Consider the following 18,076-nt stretch of genomic DNA (forward strand, 5'->3'; position numbering starts at 1 on the left):
TCCAGCGGATCTTCCCAACCCAGGGATCAAACCCAGGTCTCCTGCATTGCAGGGAGATTCTTAACCAGCTGAGCTACCAGGGAAGCCTGGTGTTTGGAGGAATAGTGTCAAATTTGGAGAATCCCAGGGACGGGGGAGCCTGGTGGGCTGCTGTCTATGGGGTCACACAGAGTCGGACACGACTGAAGTGACTTAGCAGCAGCAGCAGCAGGAGCATCGTGGGGTTGGGGCTGGGGGGTCCGTCTTCCTTAGCTGGGCAACTATTTTGGATTGTAGCACGTGGGAAGCTATCACAGAGGACGGAAACCAGCGGGGTCAATGTAAGTGCTTCAGCTGGTTCAGAGGGGTGTGGCCAAAGTGGGTATGTTCCATTAAAGGTACCAATTTGAGATTGAGACGCTGTCCAGGAGCCCCTGGGGTAGAAGCAGATCCTTGGATAAGTCTGTGAAGTGAGGGAGGGAAGCCCTGTACCCTGGGAGTGGTTTCCTAGGAGTGAGGATCAAGTCCTAGGAGAGGTCAGTTTGGACCTCTCAAGTCTCTAAATGTGATGAGTTAAAGTCCCAAACGAATTTATGTGGAAACACAGCACACTAAACTTATGAGCACTCCCAAGGGAGGAGGGGACAGAAAACTGATCCTATTTGTGAAAACTGGGCAAGCTACAAACAGGATGCACAGATTCAGTGGCCACTTGCAGCAAGATGCTTGTTACAGGTGGGAATCTCCTGGGAGCAGACGGGGAGGAGTCACGGTGAAGGATGTTTGCTAGGGAGCATCCTCCAGATTGCGGCTCTGGAAGGGAGGGAAAGACCAGTCCGTTTGCCACAGGCGAACTAATAAGGATGGCCGATAAGATTGCTCTTTGTTGGCTGAAAAGACCAAACTGGAGCCCTTCAGGTTCCCACCTGGAGCCCTTATTGGAGTTAAGCCTCCTTGGGGTTGCAGATCGTGGGTGAGGGGCTCTCTACAACTGAGGCAATCTTTGAAGACAGCAGCAGATGCCCAGGAAAAACCCTCCTGGCCGCTGGGGCCCGGCGCGGAAGGGGGCAGAGGGAATTAGGCAGCATATCTCTGTGTTCATCGCAATATATTTCCTACATGAGCCCCGGATGTTCTCACTCCCCCTTCTCCCCTAATATCTGCTGGATCGCATGATAGCATGGGGGTGCAGGCTGAGAGGAGGTGAAAAGCCCCACCTAAGAGTCCTGATCGTGCTCCAAGTTATACTCATTTTTATCCCATTATTATGGTACAATCACATCAGCACAAACACATAAATACGGGCTCCATGATGGCGCTGAATTATCCATTCTTTAGAGAAAACACTACAAAATTAATATCAGTGGAGTCGAGGATGCAATAAAAACCATGTACGAAAACTATGTGCCAGGGGGTTAATACAAATTCCCTATGAGAGTTTCCTGAATCGTGGGACGTTTATTTTCTAAACGCATGTTCACTCTCCTGCCTCCTTGCGTGTTCGTAATTCCGTGATGTCTTTTTCAGCTCTCGTTAAAGAGGGCCCGAGGCGGGAGGGGCGAGGAAGCCAGCCCACCAGGCAGGGTCCACGGCCACGTTCAGGTGGAGGGCTGGACCCGCGCAACAGGCGGCGAGTCCCAGGGCCAGTCACCTGGACGCCGCCGGTGCACGACGGGGAAACCTTACTCGTCCGGCAGAGGACTCTCCCAGGTAACACCCCGCCGTTAGCCTCCCAGCGCTCGCTGCAGCCCGCTTCCCACCCCCACCCATCCTCCTCCCCTAACCGCTCCCGCGCTCGCCCCGGGCAGGGCGGGGTCGGAAGCGCGAGCACGGATTGGCCGGGAGGGAGAGACGCCACCTGTTTGAAAGGCCCAATCAGCGGGCGGTTCAAGAGACAGCCAATGGGAGGCTGGAGGGGTGTGCCGGAAGGGCGGGCCTAAGCTATTTGAATCGCTACGCGGGCCTCTTCCCTGTTCGGCTTCCTGCTGGAGTGGGCCCCTGGTCTGCGCGCCATGGAAGGCGAGGTCCTGGCGGAGGACAAGCTGCTGCGGAAGCTCAGGGACAGCCGCTGCCGCTTCCAGAGGCGCATGCAGCAGCTGATAGAGAAGGTGCGGCCCCTCCCGCTGGCGGGATGGAGGGGGAAGGAGGAGGGGCAGGAGGAGGAGGCAGGGACCGTGGGGCAGAGCGACGGGTCGGGGTCGGGGACCGAGGGGTTTGGGTGCGGGATGCTTCGGGGCTCCGTAGACTTACAGCCTCGCGTTGGCGCCTTCCCAGCCTGGGTCAGGGGTTCCTCTCCGCCCTCCGATCTGATGGGATGCCCCTTCTTCCTCTCCTGCAGTACAACCAGCCCTTCGAGGACGGCCCGGTGGTTCAGATGTCCACGCTGACCTACAAGACGCCCCAGGGTACGAATCAGCACCGCACCTCCCCCCCGCCTTTCTGAATTATTTATAGTTAAGAGTGCAACTGGAATAGTGTCTTTATAATAGAGTTTGAAATGCTGTCCCTGCTCTTTTGAAAATAAACCTGTTCGCCTAATAGGCATTATTAATGCATCACTAGTTCCCTTGAACCTATCAATCATTTAAATTACTTATTTCCAACAGTTATTTATGAAGACAGAATTCTGATGACACAGATGAATCCTGGTTAAAAATGCCCTTGTCTGGGTTTAGCATCCCGGCTGGTTATTTAATAGCCATCTCAGCTTGGGCTCATTGCTTTAGCCAGGTTGTGAGTTGGTTTCTTCATCTGTAAAGTGGAAAGATAGTGACAGTAACAGCTGCTTGGCTAGATATTGTGACGTTTACAGGAGATTGAGCCTGGCACTAATGAACACTCTATTGATTGTTATTTGACCTGTTTGACTTGAGGTTCCGAGTACTTTGAAATTTGACCTGCATCTAAGGATAAGGAGCCATCCTGTTTAATGCTTGATGTTGCAAACAGACTTAAATCATGGATTCTCTTGGGTAAATAGTTGGAAAAAGTTTACACTTTTTGAGGTCATCTGTCATTCAGCCTTGTGCGTGTGTGCTGAGTCGCTTCAGCCATGTCCGACTCTTTGCAACCCTGTGGACTGTAGCCCGCCAGGCTTCTCTGTCCATGGGATCTCCAGACAAGAATACTGGCGTGGGTTGCCATGCTATCCTCCAGGGGATCTTCCCAACCCAGGGATTGCACCCACATTTCTTGTGTCGCCTGCACTGCAGGCAGATTCAATACCACTGAGCCACCCAGGAAGCCCTTCAGCCTTATTACTGACACAATTTTACCTACTAATGAAAGTGAATCTCAGACCCAGTTCTGCTGTGCACTGGACAGACAGACACAAATCAGTTCCTAATGAAATGGAATCCCAGCTCTACTTTCTTAGCTGGACCAGCCACACCCGAGGTGAAAAGTTTTTATAGACAGAAGCTAATGTATTCCAACGGTCAGTTTTGTTCATCTGGCCTGTGTTTAACCTGAAGGCTGGACACAGGAGTATGTAGAAATCATCCCTAAGTGTGCTATCAGTAGGCTTCAGTGTGTTCTCTTGACCTGTTTATGGAAGGATGGGCAGTGTCTGGAATGTTTTGGTCAATCCACATATCTTGAACATCACTAATTTCACCAGTGAAAACTCATTTTGCACTCCAGTTAGATAAGAACAAGATCAGTAGCCAAAGCAGGAAGCACTTTAGCATGTGGAAGACCTCCTGGAGAGCTTGTACAAACAGACTGACAGTGATGCTAAATGTGGATTTGGTGGTTCTGTGTTCCTACAACCTAGTTGATGGGAGCACAGCTCCCCTGATCCGTAGTTTTCCCTGGAGAGGTACTCAGGGAGTGGTCTTCCTGATTACGTGCTAGCTGACCACGCTTGCAGGGCGAATTCCTGTAATTTAAAGCAAGTTCCAATCTACACTGTAGGATAGGCTTCTAACAGTCACAGGTTTTTGATTCTCAACAACCCTGCAAGGTAGGCACTATTAGGATTGTTGTTTCATAGAAGAGAGTACAGCAGAGAGAAGTCAAGGAACTTGCCCGTGTCACTCAGCCAAAGTAGCAAAGATTTGATTTGAGTCCAAGCATCTCTGTCAGGGGTCACTGTTCTGGAAAGGCCAAAAGGCGTAGTAGAGAGTCACTCCCCCCGGGTTCCCAGCCTGGCCACACCACGTGGGCAAATAGCCTGGGCTGGTTATTTCACTTTCTCCTTGCCTCTGTCTCCATCTATACAGTGAACTTGGTGAGTGTCTATCCAAAGGAATTAAGAGTAGCATAAAGGCATGTGTCTGTGAGTTGTGAATACTGAATCAGGTGTACTTGGAGGAGATTTAGACTAGAGCCTGGAACAGTAAGCACCAAGTGAATTTTTGCTGCTGTTATCAACAGCCATCTCAAACCTCGCAACTCAATGATCCATTCTTTATTAATTTGAATTTACCTAGGAGCCAGTGGAGGTTTGGGGAGTATCTTGCCCAGGTTCTGCTGGCTAGTAAGTGCAGGCCTCAAAACTTAGCATTTACTCCTGTGCCTATGACTTGTTCTATAATGTGTAGGTTGCCCCAAGAAAGCACTTATTCTGTCCATGGAGTAGAAAGTTTGCCCTTGAAAAGTGCCTTCAGTATCTCTCTGTAGTATATAGATTGCGCTCATTATATGTGTCTTGAGGACAGCGTTTGGCATATGTATGTTCCTTGTTTCTGTTTCATTTCTGAGTTAATCCTGGGTTCAACAAGCTGCTGTCTACAGGCAGGAGAGATTTAAGTTCGTGATAAATTTGTCTGGTGTGGATTTTTGAAATCTCACAGAGATGACATTTTCATCTTTGAGACTTTCAACCTCACGAAGATGAGAAACAAGAGAATGGCAGTAATGTGGCTTGGTTATATCTTGGTCTTATTAGATCTTTCCTTTGCCTGTCCCTTAGGTTTTCTCTGAGTACAAATTAAGCCGAAGCTCAGTGTGCATGATGACTTAAGTGGTAATTACTATTTGTTTTTTTAAGGATTGCGAATTTGGGGTGGAGGACTAGTGAAGAGAAGAAGCACAGGACACATGCAGGTATTTAATGTCAAGTTTTATTGCCAGCATGCCTTGCTGGAGAGGAAGGTTGATGTGAATAAAGGTGGAGATGAGCTGGAACTGCACCCAGGGGCCACTGAGGGGCGCTGTTCCATGGTTGTCTCACCTTGTGTTCTTAGTCACTCAGTTGTGTCCAACTCTTTGCAACCCCGTGGACTGAGCACCGCCGGGCTCCTCCATCCATGGGATTCTCCAGGCAAGAATACAGGAGTGGGTAGACTATCCCTTCTCCAGGGGAACTTCCCAACCCAGGAATTGAACTGGAGTCTCCTACATTGCAGGCGTATTCTTGCCAGCTGAGACTCGGGATGGAACCAGGGTCCCCTGCATTGCAGGCATATTCTTTTAGGGTCTCAGCCACCACGGAAGCCCCTTTCTCACGTTCAGTTCAGTTCAGTCGCTCAGTAGTGTCCGACTCTCCGCGACCCCATGAATCACAGCACGCCAGGCCTCCCTGTCCATCACCAACTCCCGGAGTTCACTCAAACTCATGTCCATCGAGTCGGTGATGCCATCCAGCCATCTCATTCTCTGTCATCCCCGTCTCCTCCCGCCCCCAACCTTTCCCAGCATCAGAGTCTTTTCCAGTGAGTCAACTCTTCACATGAGGTGGCCAAAGTATTGGAGTTTCAGCTTTAGCATCAGTCCTTCCAATGAACACCCAGGACTGATCTCCTCTGGAATGGACTGGTTGGATCTCCTTGCAGTACAAGGGACTCTCAAGAGTCTTCTCCAGCACCACAGTTCAAAAGCATCAATTCTTCAGCGATCAGCTTTCTTCACAGTCCAACTCTCACATCCATACATGTCCACAGGAAAAACCATAGCCTTGACTAGATGGACCTTTGTTGGTAAATGTCTCTGCTTTTCAATATGCTATCTAGGTTGGTTACAACTTTCCTTCCAAGGAGTAAGCGTCTTTTAAGTTCCTGGCTGCAGTCAACATCTGCAGTGATTTTGGAGCCCAAAAAATAAAGTCTGACACTGTTTCCACTGTTTCCCCATCTATTTCCCATGAAGTGATGGGACCAGATGCCATGATCTTAGTTTTCTGAATGTTGAGCTTCAAGCCAACTTTTTCACTCTCCTCTTTCACTTTCATCAAGAGGTTTTTTAGTTCCTCTTCACTTTCTGCCATAAGGGTGGTGTCATCTGCATATCTGAGGTTATTGATATTTCTCCCAGCAATCTTGATTCCAGCTTGTGCTTCTTCCAGCCCAGCGTTCCTCATGATGTACTCTGCATAGAAGTTAAATAAGCAGGGTGACAATATACAGCCTTGACGTACTCCTTTTCCTATTTGGAAGCACTCTGTTGTTCCATGTACAGTTCTGACTGTTGCTTCCTGACCTGCATACAGGTTTCTCAAGAGGCAGGTCAGGTGGTCTGGGATTCTCATCTTTTTCAGAATTTTCCACAGTTTATTGTGATCCACACAGTCAAAGGCTTTGGCATAGTCAATGAAGCAGAAATAGATGTTTTTCTGGAACTCTCCTGCTTTCTCCATGATCCAGAGAATGTTGGCAATTTGATCTCTGGTGCCTCTGCCTTTTCTAAAACCAGCTTGAACATCTGGAAGTTCACGGTTCCCATACTGCTTAAGCCTGGCTTGGAGAATTTTGAGCATGACTTTACTAGCATGTGAGATGAGTGCAATTGTGCGGTAGTTTGAGCATTCTTTGGCATTGCCTTTCTTTGGGATTGGAATGAAGACTGACCTTTTCCAGTCCTGTGGCCACTGCTGAGTTTTCCAAATTTGCTGTCATATTGAGTGCAGCACTTTCACAGCATCATCTTTCAGGATTTGAAATAGCTCAACTGGAATTCCATCACCTCCACTAGCTTTGTTCGTAGTGATGCTCTCTAAGGCCCACTTGACTTCACATTCCAAGATGTCTGGCTCTAGGTGAGTGATCACACCATCGTGATTATCTTGGTCGTGAAGATCTTTTTTGTACAGTTCTTCTGTGTATTCTTGGCACCTCTTCTTAATATCTTCTGCTTCTGTTAGGTCCATACCATTTCTGTCCTTTATCGAGCCCATCTTTGCATGAAATGTTCCCTTGGAATCTCTAATTTTCTTGAAGAGATCTCTTGTCTTTCCTATTCTGTTGTTTTCCTCTATTTCTTTGAATTGATCACAGAGGAAGGCTTTCCGTTACCTGCCCTGATTTCTTGTGTGTAAGGATTTACTGAGACGCATGTCTTCTGCTGAAACTATGATGCTTCCAGACACAGGACAGCTCTGGAAATTCCATCAGTTCCCACCTCTCCCAAGGCAAAGGCAGTGACATCCCCCAGGCAGGGTCGCAGACATCTAGGAGGTGATGCCCCAGGGCCGCTCTTAAAGGGACAGGTCTCGCCGTGTTCTCACTCTAGTTCTTGCAAGGCTGCTACTGCTGCTAAGTCACTTGAGTCGTGTCCGACTCTGTGTGACCCCATAGATGGCAGCCCACCAGTCTCCGTCGTCCCTGGGATTCTCCAGGCAAGAACACTGGAGTAGGTTGCCATTTCCTTCTCCAATGCATGAAAGTGAAAAGTGAAAGTGAAGTCGCTCAGTTTTGTCCAACTCTTTGCGACCCCATGGACTGCAGCCTACCAGGCTCCTCCGTCCACGGGATTCTCCAGGCAAGAGTACTGGAGTGGGGTGCCATCGCCTTCTCCTTCTTACAAGGCTAGGTGGGCCTAAAAGATTTTAGCCAGTCTGGCATCTTGACTTCTCAAATTTCCCTAATGAGAGCCCATCCATGGCATTAGTTGTGGTTACTAGCAAGGCTTAGAGAAGGGAATGGCAATCCACTCCAGTATTCTTGCCTGGAGAATCCCATGGAGGAGAAGCCTGGTGTAAGGTCAAAACGGCCCAATGATGTTAAACCAAAGAACTCAAACACCAAATAGATAATGTAACTGGCTTTAATGGCTGCGTACCCCCGGGTGGAACCCCAAGACCTAACAGAGCGAGGTCAGGAAGTCCGCGCCCAACAAAGGCAAGAGGCAGCTTATACAACTTTAGGCAAGATTTGGAGTGGCGGTCCCTCATAGGTCAGTTAGCCGGGGGGCGACACTGGGCTGGTTGCCCGGTCTGCTCAAGGTTGTGCTGACGCAGCGGAATAGTTCTTGCTGTTCCTGGACGGGAGGTTAGCAGAGGGTTGATCTCTACCAGGAACTGATACCTTAAGGACACTCTAGCAATGGGGGAGGGAATGAGGGAACAGAGCACAATAGTCAGCCTTTCTCCGCCAATGGGAAGAAGAGAAGGGGGGAAGGGAAGAGGCCAAAATGGCCACTGAGGTCCGACCTTACACCTGGCGCACTACAGTCCATGGGATCGCAGAGTCAGACATGACTGAACTACTAATGCAACGCAGCACAACTAGCAAGGCTGGTGGGCAGATCAGGCTCTCAGGGGCGGGCAGGGGGTGTACCACCTCCTCGGGGCTGGCCCGCTGACCGCCCCGCAGCCTGAGTCCCGGTCAGGACAGCTGATCGCCCTGTAGCCGGAGTTCAGCAGGAAGGCGACTCCTCACGCTAGGGTCCCACCGCACACTGAAGCTTTTAAACAAACTGGGGTCGCGGAGAGTCGGACACGACTGAGCGACTGAACTGAACTGAACTGAACTGAGGTCTCACGACACATGATCAAGTCACTGTTAAGATAAAAAGTCACAGAAAGTCCCCTAGGGGCCTCTGGAATTTCCAGCTTCTCCCTGAGGATCTGGGGACTGTGCTGTCCTGTTTGGTTTTGGCCCCGAGCTCTACCGCCCTGCCAGGGCCAAGCTGGACCTGGTCACTCTCACTTTCCTGCTCCCATCACTCACCACCCAAGTGGTTTCAGAGACAGCAACCCTGGGCACCACCAGAGGAAGAAAGCTCTGTTCTTCTCCAAGGGGAAGCTCAACTATCTGCTAGGAGTCTTGAGGCCTTTGATGCTGGAATATCCTAGAAGAGAAGCCCCCAGAAAACTGTCTTTGCTCTCATACACTAAAGGTGGGGATTTGGAGGTGTTTTACTTGACAGTGGCTTTGAAATACATTACATCTGAACCAAGCATATCTTGTCAAGGGCTCTCCGGTAAAGACAGACAGCAGGACAGATGGGCCCGTGCAAGTCCCAGCCGGAGATCTTGAGCTTCCCCCGCCCGACACACCAGCCGATGGTGAGTGGTCCTGGTGCTGGAGAGCCGTGTCAGGGTGGGGGTGCTGATGGGGGGCTGTGTGTCTGTCTGCCTCCACACTCCAAGTCTAGGCTCCTCGCTAGGCCTTTCTCCAGGTGTATTTGAAGAACTAAAGCCTTTGAGAAGTCCCTTGGTGGTTCCTTCTCAGCTCATCTAGGGAGCCATCTCACTCACAGTTACAGCGCGGTGCTGGACACAGAAAGACCCCGGAGATGTTTGCTCATGGGTGTCCTCGGTCTACCGGTATTCATCCAGATTTCAACTCCGTAAAACCTTAGGTCCACGAATTCCCTGGGCTCTAAAATAATCAGAAATGGTTCTTGAGGTGAACTGTCCAGTGTGGTAACCACTAGTCACCCGTGACTATTCAAATTCTTTTAAAATGAAGTCAGATTTAAAATGCAGTTCCCAGCCTCACCAGCTATATTCCAAGTGTTCAGCTGCTGCATGTGGTTCGTGGCTGACATACTGGACAGCAGAGGGGAGACTTTCCATCATTGCAGAAAGTTCTATTAGATGGTGCTGGCCTACAGGCACTCAGCTTTCAGGATGACAGGCCATCGAAAGAGCAGAGGTTTTACAAAAAGCTGCTTTCCCTGGTGTCCCTGACTTGGGACATATTCCTGTTCTGATGGCTTGCTTCTCTGCGTGGCCACAGATGACCAGGTCCCTGTTATAAGGGACTGCTTGAAGCAACAGGAGTTTTCACTGCAGTATATACTCAATGCCAAAACTATCCTTGGGAAAAAATATACATGCTTTCTTAAGACATTCTGATGGAAATTTCTTTTGCTTTTAGATTCAAAAAGCAGTGATGCTGATACAACTTTCTTCCAGGAAGAAGTGATTGCTGGGAACTTAATGGTGAGCCCTGCTTTTTGTAACGAAGGGACGGAGTTGGGGCTTGGGGACAGGTGAACATTCTCGTGACTGGCATGTTCCTCCAGGCCCCCTTCTGAAGCTCACTCTTTGCTAACGCCACCCCTCCAGTCTCAGCGCCCCCTGTTCAGATCCCCTAAGGCAGCAATTTGCCCCTTCTCAGTTTAGCACTTATGGCCCAGGTTTGAGCCTGTCTTACCGAACCTTCATCAGCGTTGAGTACTGCTCCCTCTGCACACAGAACAACCCTAGCTGTGGTGTCCAGTGCGCCTTTGGCCTTGACAAACTCACCGTGTGGAGAGTTGGGTTCTAGGTCAGTCGTACCCCATAGAGATGGTGTCACAGGGGAGGTGCTCTGAGGAGTGTTTGCAGGTCAGCCCTCGGGATGGATGAGAATGCACGGGACAGAATCCACCTGAGTCCCTGACTTGCTCCCTGGGTCAGATGCTAGAGGAGCAGGCATGTGGTTTTCCTTTAAACTCACTCCTTTTGTACACAGGTTTCCCATGCACCCAGGTGTGACCTGTCATGTCTAACTGGAATCAGGGGGTGGCCCTGGGCGAGAGAGGGGTGCTTTTGGAGGTATTTCGTGGGAGTGGCGTGAAAGGGAGTAGGCAGGCGAGGTGTCAGCCTTTCCCTGGGGTGTTCATGTTACCCCCACCCCAGCTGCAGCCCCAGGCCCAGACTCTGCCTCACCCGGTGCACAGCGGAGGCCGAGACCTCCTATTTCCAGCGCTCAGCAGGTGAGGGACAGGAGAGGTCACTGTCGCCGTCCCCTGAGCTGGACAGTGAACTTCTTTTTTGTTGTTTTTTTTTTTTCTGATTTTATATTTTGGATGCGGCACATGGGATCTTAGTTCCCTGACCAGGGATTGAACCCATACCCCCTGCCGTGGAAGCACAAAGTCTTAACCACTGGACTGCCGGGGAAGTCACTGAGCTTCTTGTGTCACAGACACACCAACTGGGATTGGTCCTAATAGTTGTGTCCTAAACTCACCAGTCCTGGGTGTTCACTGGAAGGACTGATGCTGAGGCTGAAACTCCAATACTTTGGCCACCTCATGCGAAGAGTTGACTCACTGGAAAAGACTCTGACGCTGGGAGGGATTAGGGGCAGGAGGAGAAGGGGACGACAGAGAATGAGATGGCTGGATGGCATCACCGACTCGATGGACATGAGTTTGAGTGAATTCCGGGAGTTGGTGATGGACAGGGAGGCCTGGAGTGCTGTGATTCATGGGGTCACAAAGAGTCAGACACGACTGAGCGACTGAATTGAACTGAACTGAACTGAAACTCACCTAAGATTATTGATTCTTTTTTTTTTCTTCTGATGCTAGTCATATTGTCAAAAACTTCTCCAAACTGGTATGTTTTGTCTTTCTATTTCCTTTTGAATTGGTCCCACTGGATAAATTCCCTAAAATCGGATCTGAGGTCAGGCAGATTTTCAGAGGGGCTGGAACACGCTGCACTGCTAACAGCAGGAAGTGCAGAAGTGACTTGGAGGAACTCCGTGTAAACATGTATACATTGATGACCATGCCAGCGTGTTCCCAAATCCCAGAACTCAGCCATGCCCAACAGCATTCACAGATACTGACTTCTGTCCCGGTGTCAGCCTGCAGTGCCCTGGAGCCCTTCGAAAAATGAGCTGAGAAGGAAGTACTTGACGCAAGTGGATATCCTACTGCAGGATGAAGGGAGTTTGGAGGTAATCTGTGTCCCTGAGTGTGTCCTCAGAGCAAACCATAGGCTAGAGACCCAGTGAGGTGTGATTATGTCTAGCTCACTCCAGAGCCTGTAAAGACCATCTCAATTTCCAAACTCTTTGGCTCACAGCCTCCCCGACGCCTGCTCTTCCTGAGTAGATACTCCGGGTCCCTTCAGGCAGCGGAGTCGGCTGCCCACCGTGTTCTGGGCAACTCCCAGGGTCCACTAGGGCCCCAGCCCTTGGGAAGAGGGCTTTGAAGCTGCATGGTTCATTCTGGCTCATTCATGCTCCGTCTGTGGTTGGGAGCAGTTCCTATGGGCTTGGCACAGGGGGGTGGGGGCGGCCAGGGCTGACACTTAGCAACGCCTTCGTTAAAGTCATTTGCTTTGGCTTCCCTGGTAGCTCAGACGGTAAAGCATCTGCCTGCAGTGCAGGAGACCTGGGTTCGATCCCTGGATTGGGAAGATCCCCTGGAGAAGGAAATGGCAACCCACTCCAGTACTCTTGCCTGGACAATCCTATGGACCGAGGAGCCTGGCGGGCTATAGTCTGTGGGGTCACAAAGAATCAGACACGACTGAGCGACTTTTCTCTTTTCCTTTTGTTAAAGTCATTTGCTTTGGTTTCAGTATGCTGGTTACGGAGAGGGAAAGGACACCCGTGTGACCCTGGCCCCATCATTGGCCTCTCCCGCCAGACCTGCCCAGGGTAAGTGTGACATAGAAGCAGCCCATTCACTGTCAGTAGCTCCAGGGCACCTTAGCTGGGCACGTTTCACCCCCGTGAACCGTTAGAGACATGCGCGCATCATGGGTGCATTATTGCTATGAAAGGAAGTCCCCTTTCATAAGTCCCCTTTCATTCTTCTATGAAACAGGCTGAACTCTGTCCCTTCTGGTTCCTTTTTACCCCTCACTTTCCCCTCCCCAACATGCTTTCCTTCTTCTAACTTTTCCAGAATCAGTAAGAACTCAAGGACTTTTTTTTTAATTCACATATTGGAATCTGTTGTCCATTTTCAACCCACGTTCAACCTGGAGGAACCCCTTCCCCTCTGGCTTTGGGTCCTCTGACCTGTCCCCAAGGGGTTGAGCCTTCATCCCCCGCCCTGACTCCAGACTGGCCTCCCTTCTCCTTGGCAATGATGCTCATTTGGTTGGTCTCAAAGCACCAAGTAACCTCAGAATCACAACACCTGGTACCAACTCTGCTTGACAATGAGCTAAAGAAAGTTCCGGATCTCCAAGCAGCACTTTTATCCTCAGACGTTGTCCCACAGAGGGAGCATTTTCAGAGTTATTTGGATTCTGTTTTCTCTTCTGATTGTTGTCAGTTTGACATAGAGATAGGGTCATTTTTCCTTACAACTTTACAGTTATCCTCATCTTTGTTGGTTTGATTTCACTTTTTTAATATATAAAACATTTAACATGATTCAAAAGTCAAAGCTATGCCAAGAGCTGTATTCAGGAGTCCTGTATCTTCCTCAGGCTTCCCCACTGACTCAACTGTAAAGAATCTGCCTGCCGATGCAGGAAATGTGGGTTCAATCACTGGGTTGGGAAGATGCCCTGGAGAAGGAAATGGCTACCCATGCCAGTATTCTTGCCTGGGAAATCCCATGGACAGAGGAGGCTGATGGGTTACAGTCCATGGGGCCACAAAGAGTCAGGCACGGCTGAGTGACTAAGCAGCAACAAATCCCTTCCCCACACACTCCAGTTGGCAGGCAGGGTCATTATTATCTGGTTTCTAATTAGTCTTTGACAAGGTAACCATTTCTAAACCGTCATACAGGGAAGAAAGACTCCTTTTAGGAAGATCAGTGGACAGTAAATTGTTTTGGTAGATAGAGAAAAATCTCTGAGAAGAGTCTGTTCCCAAATATTTGTGAAATTTTGTTGCTTTGGTTTTTTTGTATTGCTTTTAAAAAATAAATCACAATGTTATACTCCTGAAACTAACATAATGTTATATGTGAATTATATTTCAGTTAAAACTAATAACTTTTTTTAAAAACCCATGCTGATCATGATCCAACCTTCATTTCCCTAATCTCTGCGTGTGAAAGTGTCAGTCACTCAGTTGTGGCCGACTCTTTGGGACCCCATGGGCTGTAGCCCGCCAGGCTCCTCTGTCCATGAGTTCTCCAGGCAAGAATACCGGAGAGTGTTGCCATGCCCTCCTCCAGGGGATCTTGCTGACCCTGGGCTCGAACCCTGGTCTCCAGCGTTGCAGGCAGATTCTTTGTCACAGGAGCCACCAGAGAAACCCATCTCTGCGTGTGGACGGCTGTAAATGGTCACGCGGCTTTGCCTTGTGTGTGTGTTTCTCCAGGATACTGCAGGGACGTCTCTGAAGACAGCCCTGGTGGTCCACTTCAGCCGCCTCCATCACCCAGGGAGGGTGACACCTCTCACTCCTGCTCAGCAGGCCAGACCGTTGTGCCGAGGGGCAATGACATTCCCTTACAAGGGACCGGCGGCAGCAGCTTCTCAAGCAGTCCCTGCTCCGAGGCTGAGGACGTGTGCAACGCGACGCTCAGCGACCTGTATGCGGGCATGCTGCACTCCATGAGCCGGCTGCTGGGCGCCAGGCCCTCCTGCATCATCTCCACCAAGACGTTCATTGGCCAGAACTGGAGCTCCAGGCGGAGGCACCGGTGCAAGGGCAGAATGAACAGAACAAGCTGCCGAGGAAGGGGGTGCTCTCGGCGGAGCCCCCAGGAGAGATGTCCACCCTGCTCCGAGCCCCTGGAGGATGCAGGGACCTTGAGAGATCGCGGGAACTTGCCCAGTGTTTTTGCCCCTAAGACGGGTTTAAAGTCAGGAAGGGCTCTTCTCAAAGTAAGCAAACCCCAGATCCATACATTCACTCCACCTTGGAAGGAGCTTCAGGGAGTGCCCCGGAAGCATTCGTCATTGACTTACTTAGACTCCAAAACGGTGTCTCATCTTGATCAGGAAAACAGATTTGTGACCTTAAAGTGGTTGATTTCTCCTGTAAAAATAGCTTCCAGACCCAGAATCCTGCAGGGCCAGGAGGGGAGTCGTTTTAAGGAAATCGAGATCAAATTTGACAAGCTTCATCAGGAGTATTGCTCAAATCATGGGAAGCGGCCCAGCCTGACTTACCCACCTGGCTCCATGGCCGTGGATGTGTACCGACGTGGTCCCACGAGCCCTGGTAGCCCCCAGGGCTTAGAAGCCCACGGGCTGAGCAGTCCTCTCCACAGATCAAAAGCTAAGAGGTTGAGTGAGGCCTTTGAAGGCCTGGGCAGATCCACAGGAGAGGGTGGCTGCCTGCCGAAGAGTGAGTCCTTCCCCTCACTTTCAAAGACTGACCCCAACTGCAGCGCAGGCCGCCCAGAGCAGACCGTTGACCTTGTTTGTCCAGGAAGTGATCCGGAAAAGTTTCAGAAATCGATACCACTCAGCAAAGCTATTTCAGTACCCAGGGTACAACCTCCAGGCTTTCCCAGGGATCGCTACGATGATATTAAAGAAAAATTTGACAAGCTTCATCGGCAGTATTGCCAAAAGTTGCCTCAGCAGACACAGGCGCCTTCAGATAAAGCACGTGCGGGAGTTTGGCATCAAAAAGAAGGCTTCTCAGGAAAATTCAACCCAGACTCTGGCTGTTGGCGTCCCCCAAGCTTGTCATCCTCACCCCAGCAGAGCGTAAGAAGCCCCCTGGCTTCCAACATGGTTGGGGCCTCTCCATGTACAGACACTGCTCTTGCTGCCGGGTTGGGCCATCAGGTCCCCACAAAGCGATGCCGATTATCAGACCCTCAGGTGTGTGGAGAGGGGCCTGGACCCTGGGGTCTCTCACCTGTGGGCAGAGCCATGCCAAGGCCCCGGGAGGAGGCTGACTCTTTACAGCCCAAATGGGAAGAGAAGAAGGTGCGTATGTTTGCTGCATGTGGGTGTTTGACAATTCTTAAGTGTTAATTTTCCAAACGTTCTCCCAAATTCTTTTCCTTCCTCTAACATCAGCATTTGTACACATTTCCCACTGGAATGCACCTTGGGGGTGTTTCTAAAAAGCATCCCTTAAGACATTATCCGTCCTCAGCAAACTGTCATTTCCAGCTTCTTTTATCACTCAGAAAATTGCTGTTGGACGTGAAACTGATCTGGGAGTTGACGCCTCTCTGCTTGCTTCTCTGTGCTTCATGGGAACAGAGTAGGAGCCAGCCTGCAGAGAGCCCACAGCCTCCTACCCGCCACATCAAAGCCCACCTGAGCCCCTGCCTCGGTCACAGTTTAGCTCGTGCGGTTCCCTTAAGCTGAAGCCTTACGCTGTCTGCACCATTTTCTCCAGAGGCAAGCTGAGGAGGGGGTCGAGAGGCTGCCGTGAGCTCCTAAATGCTTTCCCAGCGAGCATTTCAGCACACCACACATGCGGCTCCTGACAACACAACTGAGTCCATGTCACTCCGCAGGCTGGTGGGATCTGACTGGGTTTGGTTTGGCAGCTCCTTCCAGAACCACGACACAGACATGCTTAACTGTTTTCTGTATTTTTTTCTTCTTTCAGTTCAGTTCAGTCACTCAGTCATGTCCAACTCTTTGTGACCCCATGGACTGCAGCACGCCAGGCTTCCCTGTCCATCACCAATTCCTGGAGCTTGCTTAAACTCATGTCCATCAACTCAGTGATGCCATCCAACCATCTCATCCTCTGTCGTCCTCTTCTCCTCCCACCTTCAATCTTTCGCAGCATCAGGGTCTTTTCCAATGAGTCAGTTCTTCACATCAGGTGGCCAGAGACTTGGAGCTTCAGCTTCAGCATCAGTCCTTCCAATGAATATTTAGGATTGACTTCGATTGACTGGTTGGATCCCCGTGCAGTCCAGGGGACTCTCTACTTAATATTCTCCACGTAGTGTTATATATTTATTGAGGAAAAGGACCAGATCTTGAGCTGTGAGCCCAACCTCCAGGCACCAGGCTGCGTTGACTCCTTTTTACACTTCCTTCCTTAAGCCCCACCTGAACCCTTTGATTAGACAGGTTCTGGCCAATGCACAGTGCTAGTTCATCTTTTTATAAATAAGGAAATGTGATCTTTTGTGTGTGTGTGTGCGTGTGTGTGTTCCAGCTGTCCCGGGTCTTATTTGCAGCATGAGAGTACTTACTTGTGGCGCATGGAATCTTAGCCCCCACACCAGGGATTGAGCTAGGTCCCCAGCATTGGGAGTATGGAGTCTTAGTCATTGGCCCACCAAGGAAGTCCCCAAGGAAATGTAGTCTTAACTCCTGAATCCATACAGGCATGCTTGACTGGGCCAGGATTTGAAAGGCCACGGTCTTAACCACCAGTTTGTACTGCCTGCTTGAGGAACTACTGTTATTATTTTTCCTTTACATTCCTTAGGGTATTTATAATGACTCAAGTATTCATGTATATTCAATGGAGTAAATATATCTTCCCCTGGAAAAGAAAATGGCTCCCCACTCCAGGATTCTTGTTTGGAGAATCCCATGGGCAAAGGAGCCTGGGGGGTTCCATGGTTTCGCAAAGTTGGACTCGACTGAATGACTAACACAAATAAATAACAGTTAAGCTTTGGGGGGCCAGCACTGGGAATTCTAGTGAAATTGTACTGAATTGTTTTTTTTCCCCCTAGACGAAAGAATGGCACATCTTTCAGGATGGAAGAGACAAATGATTTCGTGTCAGAAAAACTCAAAGCTGAAAATCTATTGCCAAGTTATTTTGGAGTATTTCCTCTTTGCACTTTTGTGTATTTTTTAATTCTCAAGAAAATGCAAGCACTTGCTTCACTTATCCGCCCTTCAAAGGAAATTTCAATGAAATTGGTTCCATTGACGTGACTCTGGATTTTTGGAAATTATTTGAATAAAGTTGCTCAACTAAAATTTTTAATGTTATCCTTTACAGGCCTATTTTTCCCATATTTTCTTTGTTAAATTTAGACATGACCAGAAACCCTCCTTCACGTTTCCTCTTTCCTCAGAGAAGTTGTTTGCTCTGCAGCCCAGGTTTCAGCCCTAGAAGGAGCGTCCCGCAGCCTAGTCTTCTAACGCAGACCGGCAGGACGTGGCGTCTTCCCTGTTTGTTGTTGTTGCTGCTGCTGCTAAGTCACTTCAGGCGTGTCCACCTCTGTGTGACCTCACAGACGGCAGCCCAGCAGGCTCCCTGTCCCCGGGACTCTCCAGGAGAGAACGCTGGGGTGGGCTGCCATTGCTTTCTCCATTTGTTGTTGCTATTCAGTCGCTAAGTCACGC

General features: G+C 49.8%; 1 protein-coding gene across 1 annotated transcript; it reads left to right on the forward strand.

Annotated features, from left to right (window-relative positions):
- The first annotated feature begins 1,738 nt into the window (after nucleotides 1-1,738).
- Nucleotides 1,739-17,630, forward strand: HJURP (Holliday junction recognition protein). The gene is made up of 9 exons (XM_055403628.2): nucleotides 1,739-2,087; nucleotides 2,318-2,384; nucleotides 4,973-5,028; nucleotides 9,112-9,205; nucleotides 10,023-10,087; nucleotides 11,727-11,819; nucleotides 12,449-12,527; nucleotides 14,157-15,724; nucleotides 17,455-17,630. Exons 1-9 carry the CDS (start codon nucleotides 1,992-1,994, stop codon nucleotides 17,494-17,496), a joined length of 2,160 nt encoding a protein of 719 aa, XP_055259603.2. The 5' UTR covers nucleotides 1,739-1,991; the 3' UTR covers nucleotides 17,497-17,630.
- Nucleotides 17,631-18,076: the final 446 nt, after the last annotated feature.

This window comes from Moschus berezovskii, chromosome 4 (genome assembly GCF_049115385.1).
Source record: "Moschus berezovskii isolate FMDL1 chromosome 4, NW_MosBer_1.0, whole genome shotgun sequence".
Lineage (NCBI taxonomy): Eukaryota > Metazoa > Chordata > Mammalia > Artiodactyla > Moschidae > Moschus > Moschus berezovskii.

Excerpts from the sequence above, each read along its gene's own strand:
- HJURP (XM_055403628.2), top strand. The coding sequence starts at position 1,992 with ATGGAAGGCGAGGTCCTGGCGGAGGACAAGCTGCTGCGGAAGCTCAGG. Across the intron at positions 2,088-2,317 it reads TGCAGCAGCTGATAGAGAAG|TACAACCAGCCCTTCGAGGA; the intron begins GTGCGGCCCCTC and ends CCTCTCCTGCAG. Across the intron at positions 2,385-4,972 it reads GACCTACAAGACGCCCCAGG|GATTGCGAATTTGGGGTGGA; the intron begins GTACGAATCAGC and ends TGTTTTTTTAAG.